We start from the raw sequence: 20561 nt of genomic DNA on the forward strand, positions 1-20561 counted from the left end.
TTTGTGCGAGTGTGTGTCTGTGTGCGAGTGTGTTTCTGTGTGTGAGTGTGTGTCTGTGTGCGAGTGTGTGTCTGTGTGTAGGTGTGGAGGACAGTGATGATGGTGGTGTCAGCAGGTCAGCTCCAGGCAGCAGAGGTCATGAGGTCAGATGTCAGGAAGCGATGGACGAGTCAGAGTTGATGGTTTGAAACTCCTTCTTCTTTGAGAGCCCCTCCCACCCCGAGGACCTTACTTCCTGTTTAAAGGGCGTTCTTCCTCCCCACTGTCCCACCGTACCACACTCGGAGGCGACTGCTGTGATTTGAGCTGCAAAGTAATCGTCCAAGGTGTGTTTCAGTGTGGCTGCTGAGGAAGAGGAGTTGCTTCATCAATTTGAACTGTCGCTCAGGATCAGCGACCACTGTGACCCCTGATCACACACACACACACACACACGCACGCAGCCTGTAACACAGTAACCCAGAACGTGCCTTACTGACCTCACCTGACGGTGTGGGCGTGGCCTAACGGTCGCACCTGGGACTGTTTGTATTAGCCGTCCTGATGCTGATGATGAAGAGTAGAGTCTAATAAATTACTAAAGCCTTACAGACTGATGTTTGTGTGGTCCCTCTGTGTTTGCTCTCTGTGGGGGTGTGACGTCACACGCAGTGCATGCTGGGATGCTGGGTCAGGCTGACAGATGGAGAGAAAACAGCGAAATCAGAGAAAGAATATCTAATCCTTAATCCAGCGAGCCCCTCCCCCTGCACACACACAATCCTGGAAACAAACACAGGATTAGGATTAACTGATGATCTTTAAATCGGTCAAAATTCGAATGAACTTTGGTTCACAGCTTGCTCCTCTCCTCTAAAGCTGACCTTTGACCTGCAGCTCAGCAGTCAGCTCCTCCTCCCTGTGAGGCTGCTGGCCCTTTAAGAGAGGAAGAGCACAGGATGAGCCCCCCCTCACACACACACACACACACCCTCCTCCTCCTCAGCCGCACATTGTTCTGTGGCTCCGGGAGAAGCCACTTCCTCCTGCTGCTGCTGCTGCTGCTCAGCCCGCTGCAAACGCACAGACAGACAGTTTCAGCGCCTCCAACGGAGGGACGGCGTCTGTCTGTGCGTCCGACGGGATCAGCTGAGGGGGGGCGGACACGTGAGCGCAGACAAAGACTCGCAGACAGACGACCAGACTGGACGAATGGACTGACAGGATGCGGCACCGCTGGACCCTCGGGCTCGCCCCCAGGTAGGAACAAAGACTCTCCTCCTTTTTTCATGGATGCTCCCGCTCCTGTTGTCATGGTAACCATTTCCTAGTCTGAGGTCACGGAGAGGAGGAGGGCCGGTTTGTTACATCAGCCGGCGCTTCCTGTTTTTACCTGCGTGATGTCATCAGTCGGTGGGATGTCTGCGGGTCACGTGACTGCAGAGCTTTTGTTTGTTTAAGCTGCAGCTGAGATTTTCAAAATAAACAAACAGTATAATCAGCTTCCTGCTGACAAAGGCCTCGTGATCGATGAGCGTCCACACTTACACGATAAAGCATTCTGACTCCATTTACAACTTTGAATCTTTTTAGAACTTTATTGTGAAAATTCCTCAAACCTGTTTGTAAAATATATAAAAAAAATGTTTATTTTATTCTGAAATCAGGTCATTTTGTTTGACATGTTTGTGCTGATTGTTAGGACGTCACTGTGAAACAACAACAGCAGGTTCTCTGTTTAGACCTCTGTCAGATTATTGTGAGGTTGGGGTGGATGTAGCTCTCTGTGAGGTTCTCTGTGAGGTTCTCTGGGGTTCTATGAGGTTCTATGAGGTTCTCTGGGGTTCTCTGGGGTTCCCTCTGCATCTCTTTAAGTGCTGCTGGTTCTGTCAGAAAAGCTCTCCTGTCCGTTAGATCAGAGTCTGGGATGTGTTTGGACCTCCTCAGGTTGGTCGTTCAGAATCTTTGGCTGGTTTGTTTTTATCCTCAGTGATACTTTGACCTCTGACCTCTCATTGTCATGTTTCTGCCCATGGTGACCTATGGGATTCGAACCAGCAGCCCTGGTTCATGGGTCACTTCCTCTGCGTCTGGCGGGCCTCAAACAGCTGATCAGCTCCTCCATCTTCTCCTCTGCAGGAGTCTGTAACACAGTAACAGTGTGAGCTCCTCGCAGCAGGAGCTGACCTCTGACCTCTGATCGCCTCGTCATGCTCTGAGACTGTGAGAGAAATAACTGCTGTCGCATTAAAGCAGCCGGTCAACAGGAAAACAACCCCAGGAAGTCTGCTTCCTCACACACACACACACACCCCTGCTTTGTCCTGACTGTGTGTGCGTGTCCTATTTCCTTTGTTTGACGGCCTGGTTGGGAAAACAACAACAACATGAGGATGTCTGTGAAGGTCCTCAGTCACCCAGGATGACTCTCGAGTTCAATCATGGTTCTAGCTGCGCACTTGCATGAAGAGGCGGGGCCGGCAGCATCCGACCAATCTAAAAGGAGCGTTTCATCACATGACTCTTCTTTCACAGAAGTGTCACTGCTTGACATTTAATCTAACAGTGAATAATCTGAGCGTGATTCTGTTCATCTGGACGTCTTCAGTGGGAGAAACGTTTCATCATCATCATCATCAGGTGACGTCTTCAGCCTCAGCTGACTGCAGGTTTCCTTTAAACAGGACAATGACTGAAACCAGCCCACTGAAGGAACTGGGAGGTCAGTTTGTGATCGTTAATATGCAAACTGACCTCTGACCTCTGCTATGAGTACCATTCACAGTTGATCAAAAACTGACCTCACAGCGTTCGGTGATGTACTTACGTGATGACTGAGCGTGATCGAGACATTTTAACAGGGAGCACCTTTAAGACAAACTTTCTGTATGATCAGCTCAGTTGCCTACAACATCTCCAGGTTTCTGGCTTTGATCGTCAACTTGCTGCTTGGCTCTGAACATCACACCCAGAACAGCCTGGATTGTGTTGAGAGGTGAGAGGTGTCATGATGGAGGCAGAGGAAACCATGGTCTCGTACGACGCTACATCTGTGTCCACTTGCATCCCAGTCAGGGAAGGTTGGAGGTAGTTCGTAAGAGATTACAGGATGACCCCAACCTCAGCTACAGGACCACTCTCAGCATCGACCAAGTGTGCTTGAACTGTGTCTTCATTGTGTGTAAGAGTCTATTGTGTCTCCATGTTTGTGTCTCCATGTTTGTGTCTCCGTGTTCGTGTCTCCGTGTTTGTGTCTCCATGTTTGTGTCTCCGTGTTTGTGTCTCCATGTTGGTGTTTCCATGTTTGTGTTTCCATGTTTGTTTCCATGTTTGTGTCTCCATGTTTGTGTCTCCATGTTTGTGTCTCCATGTTTGTGTCTCCGTGTTCGTGTCTCCGTGTTTGTGTCTCCATGTTTGTGTCTCCGTGTTTGTGTCTCCATGTTGGTGTTTCCATGTTTGTGTTTCCATGTTTGTGTCTCTGTGTTTGTGTCTCTGTGTTTGTGTCTCCATGTTTGTGTCTCTGTGTTTGTGTTTCCATGTTTGTTTCCATGTTTGTGTTTCCATGTTTGTTTCCATGTTTGTGTTTCCATGTTGGTGTCTCCATGTTTGTGTTTCCATGTTTGTTTCCATGTTTGTGTTTCCATGTTTGTGTTTCCATGTTTGTTTCCATGTTGGTGTCTCCATGTTTGTTTCCATGTTTGTGTTTCCATGTTTGTGTTTCCATGTTTGTTTCCATGTTGGTGTCTCCATGTTGGTGTCTCCATGTTTGTTTCCATGTTTGTGTTTCCATGTTTGTGTTTCCATGTTGGTGTCTCCATGTTGGTGTCTCCATGTTTGTTTCCATGTTGGTGTCTCCATGTTGGTGTCTCCATGTTTGTTTCCATGTTGGTGTCTCCATGTTTGTTTCCATGTTTGTTTCCATGTTTGTGTTTCCATGTTTGTTTCCATGTTTGTTTCCATGTTTGTGTTTCCATGTTGGTGTCTCCATGTTGGTGTCTCCATGTTTGTGTTTCCATGTTTGTTTCCATGTTTGTGTCTCCATGTTTGTTTCCATGTTTGTTTCCATGTTTGTGTTTCCATGTTTGTGTTTCCATGTTTGTTTCCATGTTTGTGTTTCCATGTTTGTGTTTCCATGTTTGTTTCCATGTTTGTGTCTCCATGTTTGTTTCCATGTTTGTTTCCATGTTTGTGTTTCCATGTTTGTGTTTCCATGTTGGTGTCTCCATGTTGGTGTCTCCATGTTTGTTTCCATGTTTGTGTTTCCATGTTTGTGTTTCCATGTTTGTGTTTCCATGTTTGTGTCTCCATGTTTGTTTCCATGTTTGTGTCTCCATGTTGGTGTCTCCATGTTTGTGTTTCCATGTTTGTTTCCATGTTTGTGTTTCCATGTTTGTTTCCATGTTTGTGTTTCCATGTTTGTTTCCATGTTTGTGTTTCCATGTTTGTTTCCATGTTGGTGTCTCCATGTTTGTGTTTCCATGTTTGTTTCCATGTTTGTGTTTCCATGTTTGTGTTTCCATGTTTGTTTCCATGTTTGTGTCTCCATGTTTGTGTCTCCGTGTTCGTGTCTCCATGTTTGTGTTTCCGTGTTTGTGTCTCCATGTTCGTGTTTCCATGTTCGTGTTTCCATGTTCGTGTTTCCATGTTTGTGTCTCCATGTTTGTGTCTTGCTCCCTCGTCCCTTTGTGTCTTAGTCGTGTCTCTGTGTTTCCCCTGTTCCTCTCCTTGTGTCTCATCCTTGACTTCCTGTTTGTCCATCTTGTGATGTGTCCAGCCTGTGTGTCTTAAGTCTGCCTCTCAGTGTTTCCTGTTTTATTTTGACAGTCTTGCGTCCCACGTTCAGCGCTGTGGTTTTTGCCTCCCCGTCTCATTTAGTCTAATTCGTTCCAGCTGTTTTTCCGTGTGTTTCTTCCTCCTGTGTGTACACATTGTGTCATTTTCTGCAAATCTCCAGCGGTCCCTCCTTTTGTTTCCAGGTTTCCTCGATAAATTCCAGTGATCTGTTTTAGTTTCCCCAGTCTAGGTTGTCCTGGTTGTTCTTCGTTTATTTTGCTTTTAGCCATAATAAACGTCTTGCTTTTGGTTAAACCCAGCCTCCTCTGTCTGCTTCACTGATCAAACGTTTCCCTGTTTTCAGCGAGCATCAGATCACCTGTGCTCAGATAACACACATGAGCCCCTCCCCTTTACCTGTGGACCAATACAAACGCTCCGTCGGTGAAGCTGCTCTGTTCATTCAGCATCTGTTCCCTTCAGCTGAGAATCATGTGACCCAGCAGCTGTAGCACCTGTCTTTTTCCAGGTGTTCTCATGTGGGCGTGGCATGTCATGTGACACAGGGGGCGGGGCTAAAGAGGAGGCCACACCTGAGGTGTTCTGTGTCCAAGACGTGATCAAAATTAGTCTCACTGTCTTGTTTTATCAAGTCTAGTTTCAGGTTACGTGACTCCGCCCACAGGTACGGGCCTCACCCAACAGTTGCACCTGTGGAATTGTTCCAGAGTGACCTCTGACCCCTGCTGTTTGCCCTCTCTCTTTTCACAGGTAGCCCAGCACTGAGGTGAGGTGTGACTGTTGGTTACCATGGTGCCCAGGCCATCGTCAGGGGAGCTATGGGGGCTCCACCTGATGCCCCCCCGGATCCTGGTGGACTGCTGCCTGCCTAACGGTACACCCACGGGCGGACGTAAGCTCGGGTGTAGCTCTGTGACGTCATGATGTCGGACAACAGATGACACCATGACGTCACAGAGCTTCACTCACAGGCTTACCTTCGTCCTCCTTCAGCTCACCTGTAATATTTGTGTTTCCATGGCGTTCTCATGGCGTTTCCATGACATTCCTCAGGTATGATGGTTAGCCTGGAGTGTCTGAGGGAAACTCCTCTCATCAGCATCAAGCAGCAGCTCTTCTCCGAGGCCAGGAAGTACCCCCTGTACCACCTGCTGCAGGTATACGCTCTTAACTTTGACCCCGCCCCTTCCTTCTATCTCAGTCCAACTATAAACTCTGGTCTCCGATTGGCCAGGAGGAGTCGTGCTACATCTTTGTGGGCGTGACCCAGGAGGCTGAGAGGGAGGAGTTTTACGATGAGACGAGGCGGCTGTGCGACCTGCGCCTGTTCCACCCCATCCTTAAGGTCATCGAGCCCCTCGGCAACCGCGAGGAGAAAATCCTGAACCGCGAGATCGGTAAGGGAACGCCCCATCGCATGTAATCACACTATGACCTCATAGTCAGACTCCTCCCCCCACAGGTTTCGCCATCGGGATGCCGGTCTGTGAGTTCGAGATGATGAAGGACCCGGAGGTCCAGGACTTCCGCCGTTCCATACTGAGCGTGTGCAGAGAGGCCATGGAGGAACGGGAAGGAGGGGGGGCCCACAGCCAGGCGCTCTACGTTTACCCCCCCAACGTGGAGTCCAGTCCCCAGCTGCCCCAGCACATCTATAGCAAGCTGGACAAAGGTACTGAGGGACATTATTACTGAAACACTCTCACACTACTGAAAAACCTTTCAGTTCAACAGGAAGTTGTTTCAGTTGAACAGGAAGTTGTTTCAGTTGAACAGGAAGTTGTTTCAGTTGAACAGGAAGTTGTTTCTTGACAAGGAAACTGAAGGAAAAAGTGGTAGATTTCAAGCAAACCACTACACAGATGTCTACTCAGCAACCTGCCTAAGTGAAGCAGCTGCATTACTTATATATATTAGCCTCAGCATAAGTCAAATTTAGAATAGCAGACGGGCGTTATCCTGGTTATTTATTTGGCATGTGTGCTTTTTGTCTTTTTCAGCAAAGAAAATCTTAAAATCATCAATAAAACCAGGGAGAGAAGCTCAGCGTTCCTCCATTTAGCACAATGATATTTACTCAAACGTATGATGTTAATAATGTCTGAGACACCCAACGCTAGATGATCCATATAAAAAATCTATGATGTAATTCAAATAGTGGCACATCATTAATGTTTAGGGAAATCCAAGTTTTTAAGTTGCACCAAATGAAATAAAATTTGTTATATTCTCTTTGAGTTCAGACAATATTTTTCTGAAAGGTCTGTGTAACTTAGAATGACACCGTTATCATCAACAAATCTGTTATGAATATAATCTTTTTGTTCACTCTTGAAAATTGATTTTTGATTAAGTGTTATTACCCTATTATTCCATAAGGTTGAATTATGGGGAGAAGTTGTGGGTAAATCTCATTTTCCCAAAAATGCAAAGTCTGTTTTGTAAAGTTTGATATCTTGATGGGGATTGTTTTTACCTCAAAATCACATTTCAAAACAAAGTCTAATCCTCCTGTTTTATTAAACAAGGATCGTGGGATCTATGTAGAGTCTGGCTGTGACAGACAAGATTTTAACCATTTAATTCTAATGGTGCCATCAATAAAATCAAATTCTGCAGTTTTGATTCCACCTTTATTGTATTCCTTCACAAGCTGGGATCTTTCTATGTAATGGGTTTTATTCCTCCACAAAAATTGGAAAATAACTGTGTTAATATTTTTTCTCAAAGATATTTTTATTGATTTAAAGCAACAAAGAAAAACAGATACACACAGAATTGTTAAACAACAGACAAGTTTCACAGAGACTGTTTGGACTGAAATATTAGAATACAGATTAATGACACACTCACATGTCTTGTAATTGCTTACACCAGTTTATCCCCCAACCATACCACTTAGAACCCCTATCCCTCAGGCCTGGTAGGAAAAAAAATAAAACAAGAAAACAAAATAAAACAAAAAGAAAAAACAAAGAAAGAAAGAAAAAAGAAAAAACAAACAAACAACAAAAAAACAAAACAATAAAACAAAAAGAAAAAGAAAAAACAAACAAACAACAGAAAAAAAACCCAAAAAAACCACACACACGAAAATAAAAAATACAAAAACCATTGTAAATACAACAACAAAAAATAAGACAAACACACATGACTAGAAAAAAATAAAATAAAATTACAACATTTTTCTGTGTTAATGTTTTTAGAGGAGATCTATAGAGACTGACAGGGATAAATCAATTTGGAGATCTCTTCAGCTTTAGATAGGATGTTTCTGCCAAAAATAGCGAGTCTCTGATTAACCAGTGACTGAGTGATTTCTTCATTTCCATGATACAGTTACAAATATTGGTGTCTTCTCTGCTAATTGGGTTTTTTAGATATTATCAGCCCTATATATTTAACTTTATATTCAACTGTAACCAAAGCTATTGAGGAGTCAGAGCTTGTTCACATTTTTTGATACTGAGAGATAAACAAGAAAATTTAGTTTTCTCTACCGCGTATTTATCTTTCAAAAACATAGATGTATCATCTGTGAATTGACTTTTTTTAAAGTCTTTATTAAACATTTATATTCTTTGTATGTCGTTAGAATTTTTGATTAACAGTGTTAAGTTGCCAATATAAAAAGCTTAGGGAAACAGGACATGCTTGCCGAATTCCCTGTTGCACCTTGAATCCCTTCAAGGAAGCTACAGTGTTGTTAAGTAATGCGTCTGCTTCACTTAGGCTACAAGCACAGCCGCCCCAACCCCCAGGTCCTGGACCAGTACCAGTCTGTGAGTCGTTTGGGTCGCAAGAGTCGAGGCTTTCAGGGTTTTTATTGTTTTTTATTTTTATATCGTTTATATTGTTAACTCTGTTTCCCTGGGTCTTTTCCCGTGTGTTATGAATAAATCTGTTTTTTGGTTTTATTGTACTGTATTTATCCGAGACACCTTAAAGTAGTGTGTGAGAGCGTTTCAGTAATAATGTCCCTCACGGCACCTCATACTGTACCTGTCTACCTGTCACACACCTGTCTCACTGCGCCCAGAACCTGCTTACCTGCTTCACTCTCTATACCTGTCTGACTTCCTGTACCTGTGCAGGGCGCCTGATTGTGACCATCTGGGTCATCGTGTCTCCATCGAACTCCAAACAGAAGTACACCTTGAAGGTAAACCTGGACACTGAGCTGGTTGATGAAACAATCAGAACAGGAAGTGAGGTAGTCACCAGGTGTGTGTGTGTGCAGGTTAGTCATGACAGTCTACCCGAGCAGCTGATCGCCGAGTCCATCAGGAAGAAAAGCCGATCGATGCACCTTTCACCTCAGCAGCTCCGCCTCTGCGTTCAGGAGTACCAGGGCCAGTACATCCTTAAGGTACGCCTGTCTGTCTGTGTCTACCTGTCTGCCCCCACCCCTGACGACTCACCTGTCCCCCTCCCTGTGTGCCTCTCAGGTGTGTGGCTGCGATGAGTACCTGCTGGAGAAGTTTCCTCTCAGTCAGTATAAGGTAACAGCTGATCCTGTCACAGTTTGTCCTACACCTGACCCACCTGCTGCCCATAGTTCACATTAATCCCGTACAGGACAGGTGAGACTGTCCAACGTGAGCTTAAAGTGTCCTCCAGGATTAGGTGATCTTCAGTTCCTCACCTGTGTGTCTGCAGTACATCCGCTCCTGCATCATCGTGGGACGTCTTCCTCACCTGATGCTCGTGTCCAAAGACAGCCTCTACTCTCAGCTTCCCGCCTCAGGCTTCGTCACGCCTTCCTACAGGTATGGCCGTCACAGGTGTCACACCTGCAGGTATCACAGGACACAGGAGGTGACTTGAGCTGTGTGTGTTTCAGCCGTCGGACTCCTCAGCCGTCTCCCTGTCCAGGAGGAGGCGACGGTTCTCCTCCTCGCTCCTTGTGGGCCTTCAACACTCTGCTGAGAGTCCGGCTGCTCTGCGCCACGTACGTGAACGTGAACATCAGAGACATCGATAAGGTGAGTCGGTCCTCGCTGCCTGGACCTGCTGCATCACATATGGGGTCTGATCAAGCATCAGCCCTGACTCCAGTAATTATTACGTGCTTTGAGAAGCTTTAATGTTCAAAGAAGGACTCACAGGGTCGTAGCAGGAGGAGACCCAGGACTCTGCAGAGAGGGAGGACTGGGGGTCGGTTCACTGGACTGGATTAGATGTCTGGATGTTTGGGTGGATGGTTGGATCAGATCAAAACATCGGATTTTGTTGTGTGTGTGTAGATCTATGTGAGGACAGGGATCTATCACGGAGGAGAGCCGCTCTGTGACAACGTCAACACCCAGAGAGTGCCCTGCTCCAACCCCAGGTACGACACACCCAAACGCACACATTAAAACATCTCCTCCTGTCGTTCCCTTTACCTGCCTGTCTGTTTACCTTCACCTGTCTGTCTTCAGGTGGAATGAGTGGCTGACCTATGACATCTACCTGGCTGACCTCCCTCGTTCAGCCAGACTCTGCCTGTCTATCTGCTCTGTGAAGGGAAGGAAAGGAGCTAAGGAGGTAGGAAAGAAGGGAGTACAGGTGATCTGTGTAGTAAGACTGCCCGGTTGAACCTGTCTCAGGTCGTTTCTCAGTACTCAAGTACGCAAGTCCGTACTCGTCCCACTCGTACTTCTGAAGTTCCCACGGGAATCTGGAGTTCCTGGGAGCTGGAGGACGCGGCGATCGTTCTGATGTTGGAAGGGGCGTGTACTTGATGACATCACAGCTCAGCTCCATTGTTTCCACTGTCACCGCCCTTTAATTTAACTGTGATTGATATGTGCAGTAGAAATTACATATGATATAAAAGACTGCACAAAGTAATAGATTTCTTTAAGGGATAAATCTTTTTAAAGTATTTGGCAAAATTCCCTTTTACATATCATCTGCTTCACAGTCAGATGTGAACAGCTAAAAGCAGTGCACACGTATGCACAGTTCATGCTGCTTATTCAATAGAAACAAAGAGGTTAGAAAGCTTTTATTTTATTTTAGTAGATACTTAAACCTACCACAGACAGCTGCTGGGGTTTGGAAGAGAACTGAACTAATACTTCAAATATAATCAGATCATTGTTGGAACAGCCGTCAGGAACATTTTACATCAGGTGAAATGACCATCGATGCATGCTCGATAGAAGGGGAGGAGCCAGGACACATCCTCTGTCTCACCTGTCTCACAGGAGCACTGCCCTCTGGCCTGGGGGAATGTAAACCTGTTTGACTACAAGGACATCCTGGTCTGTGGTAAGGTGGCTCTCAGCCTGTGGCCCGTTCCCCATGGTCTAGAGGACCTGCTCAACCCCATTGGAGTCGCGGGTTCAAATCCCAACAAGGTACCCAACGAGTTCTCTCAGACAGTAGAAATGTGTCTGATCCTGAAGTAAGTATTTAATGATGGTGTTGTGGTCTGCAGGAGACCCCCTGCGTGGAGCTGGAGTTCTCCTGGTTCAATCAGATCGTTGTTTTTCCTGATGAGCAGCAGATTGAAGAGCACGCCAACTGGACCATCAGCAGAGAGCTGGGCTACAACTACTGCCACGGCCTGGTAACTACAACATTAAAAACTCCCTCTCTGCCCCCTGAGGTTTGGTGTGTGTGTGAAATCCTACAGACCACGTCCTCTACAGAGGTCCACTACCAGAGGTCCTCTACAGAGGTCCTCTACAGAGGTCCACTACAGATGTCCTCTACAGAGGTCTTCTATAGAGGTCCTCTACAGAGGTCCTCTACAGAGGTCCACTACCAGAGGTCCTCTACCGAGGTCCTCTACAGAGGTCCACTACCAGAGGTCCTCTACAGAGGTCCTCTACAGAGGTCCACTACAGAGGTCCTCTACAGAGGTCCTCTACAGAGGTCCACTACCAGAGGTCCTCTACAGAGGTCCACTACCAGAGGTCCTCTACAGAGGTCCTCTACAGAGGTCCTCTACAGAGGTCCACTACAGAGGTCCTCTACAGAGGTCCTCTACAGAGGTCCACTACCAGAGGTCCTCTACAGAGGTCCTCTACAGAGGTCCACTACAGAGGTCCTCTACAGAGGTCCTCTACAGAGGTCCACTACCAGAGGTCCACTACCAGAGGTCCTCTACAGAGGTCCTCTACCAGAGGTCCTCTACAGAGGTCCACTACCAGAGGTCCACTACCAGAGGTCCACTACCAGAGGTCCTCTACAGAGGTCCTCTACCAGAGGTCCTCTACAGAGGTCCTCTACCAGAGGTCCTCTACAGAGGTCCTCTACCAGAGGTCCTCTACCAGAGGTCCTCTACAAAGATCCTCTACAGAGGTCCTCTACAGAGGTCCTCTACCAGAGGTCCTCTACAAAGATCCTCTACCAGAGGTCCTCTACCAGAGGTCCTCTACAGAGGTCCTCTGCAAAGATCCTCTACAGAGGTCCTCTACAAAGATCCTCTACAGAGGTCCTTTACAGGGGTCCTCTACAAAGATCCTCTACCAGAGGTCCTCTACAGAGGTTCTCTACCAGAGGTCCTCTACAGAGGTCCTCTACAGAGATCCTCTACAAAGATCCTCTACAGAGGTCCTCTACAAAGATCCTCTACAGAGGTCCTCTACAGAGGTCCTCTACAAAGATCCTCTACAAAGATCCTCTAGAGAGGTCCTCTACAAAGATCCTCTACAGAGGTCCTCTAAAGAGGTCCTCTACCAGAGGTCCTCTACAAAGATCCTCTACAAAGATCCTCTACAGGGGTCCTCTACAAAGATCCTCTAAAGAGGTCCTCTACAGAGGTCCTCTACAAAGATCCTCTACAGAGGTCCTCTACAAAGATCCTCTAAAGAGGTCCTCTACAGAGGTCCTCTACAAAGATCTTCTACAGAGGTCCTCTACAAAGATCCTCTACAGAGGTCCTCTACAAAGATCCTCTAAAGAGGTCCTCTAAAGAGGTCCTCTACCAGAGGTCCTCTACAGAGGTCCTCTACAAAGATCCTCTACAAAGATCCTCTACAGAGGTCCTCTACAGAGGTCCTTTACAGGGGTCCTCTACAAAGATCCTCTACAAAGATCCTCTAGAGAGGTCCTCTACAAAGATCCTCTAAAGAGGTCCTCTACAGAGGTCCTCTACAAAGATCCTCTACAGAGGTCCTCTAAAGAGGTCCTCTACCAGAGGTCCTCTACAAAGATCCTCTAAAGAGGTCCTCTAAAGAGGTCCTCTACCAGAGGTCCTCTACAGAGGTCCTCTACAAAGATCCTCTACAAAGATCCTCTACAGAGGTCCTCTACAGAGGTCTACTATCTATCGGTAGTGGTTTCCTGTGTGCTCTCCTTCCATTAACAGTGCTCTTCTTCGGGGTCTTCCTCAAAGTGAACACAGTTGCTTTCCAGCTGTTCTCCAGCTGTTTTGCCTTTGGCTTCTTTTTGCCTCTTTGGGAATTGTGGTGTAATCTTTATAGGTTTCATCTTGGCCGAAGAGCAGCAGCAGTCCTGTGCAGTTTGTGTTTCCGATGTTGTTGTGTGTTTTAGTTTGTCAGTGTTTACCTGTGACTCAGATCCAAATACAGAAGACTCAGCGATTGCCTCAGACTACCTGTCTCTCACCCGTCTCTCACCCGTCTCTCACCTCTCCCTCAGAGCAGCCGTTTGGCCTGCGACAGCAGTGTTTCATCAGGCGATGCCGAGCAGCTTCGCTCTCTCTGCTCCAAAGATCCGCTGTACGAGCTCTCGGAGCAGGAGAAGGACTTCCTCTGGAGACACAGGTGAGAATGAATGTAATGGAGTGAACACCCTGCAGGTGTGTTTTTGGAGGCATGTCCTCTGAACGCTGTGACGTTCTGAACCCACAGTCAAACCTCTGATCCAGGTATATTTGAACAGGTTTAAATTGTCCCAGATTTACCTATCGTGATCTTTGACACAGAAACTTTCTGGACCTTTCTGTCTGTCTGATTTTAGATGTCTGGCAGCTTCACGTGACTCTCTCTGTTTGTGCATGTTCCTGTCCACCTGCCTTGTCTACCTGTCTCTCCCCATTTGTCCACCTGTGTCTCTGCCTGTCTGTATCTCTGCAGACATTACTGTGTAAACATCCCAGAGTCTCTCCCTAAGCTGCTTCTTTCTGTCAAATGGAACTCCAGAGACGAAGTTTCTCAGGTACCGAACTTCCCATCACAGTCAGGGAAAAATGCTTCGAACCCTCACTTTGACTCACCTGTCTCTCTGTCACCTGTCCCCTCCCTCAGATGTACTGTCTGTTGAAGGAGTGGCCTCTGATGGAGCCCGAGTCGGCTCTCGAGTTGTTGGACTGTAACTTTCCCGACCCGATGGTCCGAGAGTTTGCGCTGCGCTGCCTCGTGCAGGGCCTGACGGATGACAAGCTGTCGCAGTACCTGTTGCAACTTGTACAGGTGCGTGTGGTAATGGTAAAGGGTCTGCACACCTGCTGCTGTGTGCCTCACACAGATTCCTCTGCAGCACACTGCAGACACACCTGGACTCCTCACCTGTCTGTGTACTGTCACATACATACACTTATCGTTCGTCTTTTGTCTCATGGTCTTTTCTGCAGGTGTTGAAGTATGAGATGTACCTGGACAATCCTTTGGCCCGTTTCCTCATAAAGAAAGCTCTGACCAATCAGAGGATAGGGCACTTCTTCTTCTGGCACCTGAAGTGAGTGCAAATGTCCTGGTGTTTACCTGAGGGATCTAACACGTCTGTTTGGCCATTTTTAATCTAACAGGAAGTGTTCTCACAGGTCAGAGATGCACAACAAGACAGTTTCCCGACGCTTCGGTCTGCTGCTGGAAGCTTTCTGCAGAGCCTGCGGGATGTACCTGAAGCACCTGAACAGACAGGTGAGCCCTGACACACCTGGTCTTCTGAGTCCAGTTCAACATGAGCTCCTTATCTAGTTTTTCTTAACCTAAGATCATCACCACACAACAAAAGTGTCTCTCAGTCTACCTGTGAGATAGTTCACAGGAACCAGGAAGCCTTGGAAGACCAATCAGAAGCATGGACACATACTCACAGGAAGTATCATCCTGGAAAAATATTAGGAGGTTAAAAGCTTCTCTCACCTGGTCGTTCGGTGTATAACTGAGCTACTAACACACCTGTGTGTGTGTGTGTGCAGGTAGAGGCCATGGATAAACTGGTGAATCTGACTGACACACTGAAGCAGGAGAAGAAGGACGAGACTCAGAAAGTATGAAAACAAACAAAGCAACTTAAATCTGACTTGTGATTGGCTGACGGTGACGTGTGTTTCTGTACTGCGATTGGTTGTCAGACTCAGATGAAGTTTCTGGTTGAGCACATGTCTCGTCCAGATTACATGGAAGCTCTGCAGGGATTCGTCTCTCCACTGAATCCAGTTCACCAGCTGGGAAATCTCAGGTAGGCATAACTGGTTAAATAACTGCAGGACTTCCTACCTGACCGATCATTGCATGACCAGATCTTTGAGTGTGTGTGACTATGACTAAGATCAGTCTGGATATTTATAGCTCTTGGTAGTGAAATATGGGGTTTTCTAAATATAAAAGTGATTCATCTTTTACAAAGTAAAACAATGTTTAAAAAGTGTCGTGGCTTTTAGGCTGGAGGAGTGCAGGATCATGTCCTCGGCAAAGCGCCCCCTGTGGCTGAACTGGGAAAACCCTGACATCATGTCCGAGCTTCTCTTCACCAACAACGAGATCATCTTCAAGAACGGAGATGGTAACGAGTTTGGCGCTAACCGTATTACTGCTGTTTACAGCTGTGCCAGGGCACTGTGGGTAACGTAGTGTGTTCTGTTACAGACCTGCGTCAGGATATGCTAACGTTGCAGATTATTAAAATCATGGAGAACATCTGGCAGAACCAGGGTCTGGACCTGCGGTGAGCACCCGTGACATTAGCTGTGACGTCACACCCACACCTGGCTAACGGAGCGTGTGTTTGTGTGTTAGCATGCTGCCCTATGGATGCCTCTCCATCGGTGACTGCGTGGGTCTGATCGAGGTTGTGAAGAACAGCTTCACCATCATGCAGATTCAGTGCAAGGGAGGCCTGAAGGGGGCGCTGCAGTTCAACTCCAACACGCTGCATCACTGGATCAAAGACAAGAACCGTGGCGAAGCGTGAGCACTCCCCTCTGCACACCTGTTTGCATGAACACCTGTCTGCCCCTTGCTCACTTCCTGTCTGTCCCACAGGTACGATTGGGCCATCGACCTGTTCACGCGCTCATGTGCTGGTTACTGCGTTGCCACGTTCATCCTGGGAATCGGAGACCGCCACAACTCCAACATTATGGTGAAAGAGAATGGACAGGTGAGCCTCTGACCCCACGCCCTGACAGCGCTTCCTGGGACTGCAGCCGCCTAACTCTTTGTCTGCCTCCTCCAGCTGTTCCACATTGACTTTGGTCACTTCCTGGATCACAAGAAGAAGAAATTTGGCTACAAGAGGGAGCGTGTACCCTTTGTCCTTACTCAGGACTTCCTCATCGTCATTAGTAAAGGCATCCAGGAGTCCACCAAGACCAAGGAGTTCGAGAGGTGCCCTGTCCCTCCTCTTTGCACCTCCTCCTGTCTCCCTCTGAGCCCGCCTCACTCTCTGTCTACCTGTTTAGGTTCCAGGAGATGTGCTACAAAGCATACCTCGCCATCCGTCAGCATGCCAGCCTCTTCATCAATCTCTTCTCCCTTATGCTGGGTTGCGGGATGCCTGAACTGCAGAGCTTTGATGACATTGCCTACCTGAGGAAAACCCTGGCCCTGGGTAAGACTGGGGTGACGGACGGGCAGGAGACAGGTGGTATTATGATGCTGTAGATGTCTAGAGCTCCACCAATCCATGGTGGAAGCAGAGTGCCTGTTCTAAGCTACCATCTCCTGTCCATCACAGGGACTCAGTTCAGTACTTGGAACTGTCTGTAACCCATCTGTCTGTAACTCGTCTGTCTGTAACCCGTCTGTCTGTAACCCGTCTGTCTATAAACCGGCCTGTCTAAGGTCATATCCAAATTCATGGGCTGCATCCTCCTGAGGACCCGGCCCACGTACACCGCGAAGGCCGGGTCCTCAGGAGGATGCAGCCCATGAAGGTCGGGTAGGCCGGAAGTAAACGGCTGTGGAATTGAACGGTCTAGCCTTCTGATTAGCGTCACCGCTGTCTCAGTGGAGTTTAATAAACTCTGCGTAAATTCTCGACCGTCTCACACTTCTGTTTAATCAGTTTTCTGTTTGATGTTTAGTCAGCTGTGTGAAAACCACCCGGGGGATTAATAAAGTTTTATTTTATCTAATCTAATAACTTTGATCTCAGCCAAACCGATTTACTCACGAACAAACAAAACGCTGAAGAAAGCCCAAAAATAACATTTTTACGTTGTCTAAGTGACTTATATATCACGTTTAACCTGAGTGGCGAAACTCCGCGGTGATCTGAAAATGATGTGTTGGGAGCTACGGTGACCCTCGAGCTCTCGGCGAGCTATCGAGCTGGTGGGGAGCAGATGCTCCGAAAACGTCGGAGCACTTTTGCAAATATGCAATATCTTGATAAACCGAGCAGATATTAGAAGTTTACACAGCTACTTTCTCGCCTGAAAATATGTTAAAAGTTTATTTTTGGGGGGTCCTTTTGTCCCTCTGTGGGGGGAAACTCCCACTAGGTTTAAATCTGGGACTGTCCACCATTTGACCTTAGAACTGAAGAAGCTTCTCGGATGAGAGGTGAAACATCTTCAAGCAACTTAAAGAAGTCCAGATGCTCTTCTTTCCAAGCTCCTTAGATTAATACCAGTCATTTTAAAACTTAGTAGCGGCCGCCATTGTTGGCAGCTGAAATTTGGCTGGGCCGCGCTATGAATTCTGGGATAGGTTGGGCCACGAAGGACACACCCGACCCATCCTTCAAATTCAGAGGAGTCTACGAATTTGGACAGCCTTCGGCGCGTCGCTGTGACGTAATCGGTCTACAAATGCGTCCTCAGGAGGATGCAGCCCATGAATTTGGACACGACCTGTAAGTCTTTTCTTTAACCAGTCTGTCTCTAACCCATTTGTCTGTCATTCAGAGAAGAGCCAGCAGGAGGCACTGGAGTACTTCACCAAGCAGATGAACGACGCTCACCACGGCGGCTGGAGCACGAAGATGGACTGGATCTTCCACACCATAAGACACATGCCCAATGAGCACTGACGCACCCACCCACACACCCACACTGGTGTGTTTGTTTACTGCACTACTGTGATAATTATGATACTAATGATGATGATGATGATGACAGACTCGTCATCTGATGTCATAGATTTTCTTTAAAGGTTTTTTGTCCTTGTGTCTTTTGGACGGTTGTCATAGAAACATGAATCTCAGGGTCAAAGGTCAGAGGGGTTTTGAAGATGCCAAAGGCAGGCTGGGAAAAAATGACGATGCTGATGATGAAGGTGACGGTGATGTCACAAAAGTCTTCCAATCGGTGCTACTGTTAGCTTGTTAGCTGCTGTGCTTTTCAAAAAGAGTCAAACTTTATTGAGTGAAATTTTATTGACAAGCAGCTGTAACTTTATAAAATGTTATTTTTGAGTGACATAACTTTATTGAAACCAGCAAAGTGAACACTGTGGTCACTGTGAGAGCAATAAAACTTCCAATAACCAATCAATATTTAGATTATGACAATCAGGAGTTCTGACCAGTAGGAAGGCAGAGCTGACCAGCTGTGGGCGGAGTCATCGTGATGATGCAGTCTAGAGACTGAAGTTACCTTCAGAGTTTATTGGAAGTATCTTTTGGAGTATTTTGTTGATTTGAACCCACTTAAACAGATTTTTACGATCAGCATATCATCCTCGTTAATCAGGGATCAAAGTACTCGACAATCTGAACCAATCAGCTGCTGCCGTTAGCCCTTAGCTAGTCTACTTAGCATTGTTAGCTGTTGGCTCATGAGTCATGCTGAGATAGTTAGCATTAGCCTATTAGCTATTAGATAGCTGAGTTGTTGCACTGGATAAAGGAACTGTGGGTAGGTTTAGTTACCATAATGAAAACCCCGTCCCTCTAATCTCATTGGCTGCCAGTTCCTAGGGCGGGGCTACATTCAAATAGTTTCATGTTCAGGTGAGAGATCAAAGCCCCGCCCCCTGCTGCATGCTAATCATTCATTGCTGACATCATCGACTGTGATGGTTACTATAGTGACTGATAGCACACGGGGAGATTTGATGTGTTTGTTTCCATGTGATCAGTATTGATTGTTTTCTGATGTATTAATGATTTTTAACTAATTGGTTTCTTCATGTATTGATTAGTGATGTTATTGATTCTTCTTGACCCTCTGACATAGGAGAGCAGGTCACCTGAAGGGCGGAGCCTGATGTTATAACACCATGCCCAGGTGTTAAAGCACTTATTGATCAGTGTTATTATGGATTATTGTTGTTTCAAAATAAAAGTTTAACTGGTGTACTGTGTGTGTGTGTGTGTGCTTTACTCACCTGAGACATGTTCAGTTCCTCTGACGTCCAGCAGGTGCGGCTGTGACTTTTGAGTTCTAACTGTTCTTTTTTAAAAATGAAATAAATTAAACTAAAATAATAAGATATTTCACCGTATTTCAAATCAAATAAATGCAAATAACTCTGGGTATTAATCAATCCATGATATATGACATCTTCAAGCAACTTTAAGAAGTCCAGACGCTTTTCTTTCCAAGCTCCTTAGACAGCGTTTGACACTGTTGACCACACAATCCTATTAAACCAGGGGTCCCCAATCCCAGTCCACGAGGGCCGGTGTCCCTGCAGGTTTTGGATGTGTCCTTGAGCCATCACAGCTGATTTAAATGGATAAATAATAATAATAATAATAAACTTTATTTATAAAGCACACTTAAAAACCAAGGGTATGCCAAGGTGCTTAACAAGTAACACAGAGAATAGGAGGAGGATAATAGAAGTAGGACCAAAGCAAGTACTAAGTATGCAAGCAGGTAGCTGTCACTGATACACAGGAAAGCAACAGGTACAGAGCAAACAAGAATTTAAATGAGCATAAAAGTGCATCATATAAAATCATAAAAGAAATGTTAGCTAGAGGGAAAGGCAAGATTGAATAAGTGGGTTTTTAGTCGTGATTTGAACAGTGCAATGGAATCAGATGCGCGGAGGTCGAGAAGAAGGTTATTCCACAGTCCCGGTCAGAGCAAACGCACGGTCACCCCGGGACTTCAGCCGAGATCAAGGTTGGGTCAGAAGTAGTTGAGTGGCAGATCTGAGTGCTCTAGCAGGAGTCTGTGGTTTGAGAAGTTCACTAAGATAACTCAGCGTTAAGTTATTAATAGTTTTGAATGTGAGGAGTAACATTTTAAATTGAACACGGTACTTTATGGGCAGCCAGTGCAAGCTAGCTAGAACAGGAGTAATAGGGCAAAACTTCCTGGTACCAGTCAAGAGGCGGGCTGCTGCATTTGGACTGTTTGCAGTCCAAGAAGAAGAGAAGAGGGAAGACCGTAGTACAGGAGTTTAGTGATGGTGAGATGAAGCCTCATGATGAACTGAAGCTTTCCACCCAATTGGTCGACTCATGGTTCGAAGCATTGTGATGATTCATTTGCTCTACTGCGCCATCAAGTGGACAATTCAAGTGAAGGCTCTGTGATTATAATGACGTATAAACCTCTAAACTGAATAAGTAAATTGTTTTCTTGGTTATTTATCCCGAATATTGTCTCAGTATGTGTGATACAAAAGAGAAAGTGGAAACTATCAGGACAGAGTTTTGGTATGATTGTGTAACTGTTAGCCTCAGAATGTCAGTCAATAGTA

At 46.3% G+C, this 20561-nt stretch overlaps 1 protein-coding gene across 2 annotated transcripts; it reads left to right on the forward strand.

The window, feature by feature from the left end:
- Window positions 1–1106: 1106 nt before the first annotated feature.
- Window positions 1107–19201, forward strand: LOC146520945 (phosphatidylinositol 4,5-bisphosphate 3-kinase catalytic subunit alpha isoform-like). Of its 2 annotated transcripts, XM_085154262.1 has the most exons (28): window positions 1107–1239; window positions 5524–5647; window positions 5827–5930; window positions 6008–6170; window positions 6236–6445; window positions 8868–8935; window positions 9014–9142; window positions 9222–9275; window positions 9433–9542; window positions 9617–9758; window positions 10020–10105; window positions 10197–10302; window positions 10968–11120; window positions 11201–11332; window positions 13372–13496; window positions 13809–13890; window positions 13980–14144; window positions 14306–14409; window positions 14495–14594; window positions 14876–14947; window positions 15032–15138; window positions 15341–15462; window positions 15546–15624; window positions 15696–15866; window positions 15942–16059; window positions 16135–16286; window positions 16361–16509; window positions 17810–19201. In XM_085154262.1, the coding sequence occupies exons 2-28, from the start codon at window positions 5563–5565 to the stop codon at window positions 17932–17934; spliced, it is 3213 nt and encodes a 1070-aa protein (XP_085010388.1). In that variant the 5' UTR covers window positions 1107–1239; window positions 5524–5562; the 3' UTR covers window positions 17935–19201. The 2 variants fall into 2 exon arrangements, with proteins under 2 accessions (XP_085010388.1, XP_085010389.1); XM_085154263.1 differs by lacking the exon at window positions 1107–1239 and having other exon boundaries at window positions 3905–5647.
- Window positions 19202–20561: the final 1360 nt, after the last annotated feature.

The sequence above is a fragment of the Neolamprologus multifasciatus genome, chromosome 3, assembly GCF_963576455.1.
Source record: "Neolamprologus multifasciatus chromosome 3, fNeoMul1.2, whole genome shotgun sequence".
NCBI lineage: Eukaryota > Metazoa > Chordata > Actinopteri > Cichliformes > Cichlidae > Neolamprologus > Neolamprologus multifasciatus.

Bases quoted from the DNA above. Each gene is read 5' to 3' on its own strand.
- LOC146520945 (XM_085154262.1), top strand. From the start codon at position 5,563: ATGGTGCCCAGGCCATCGTCAGGGGAGCTATGGGGGCTCCACCTGATG. The intron at 9,759-10,019 runs GTGAGTCGGTCC...GTGTGTGTGTAG, and splicing joins ACATCAGAGACATCGATAAG to ATCTATGTGAGGACAGGGAT. The intron at 14,595-14,875 runs GTGAGCCCTGAC...GTGTGTGTGCAG, and splicing joins TGAAGCACCTGAACAGACAG to GTAGAGGCCATGGATAAACT.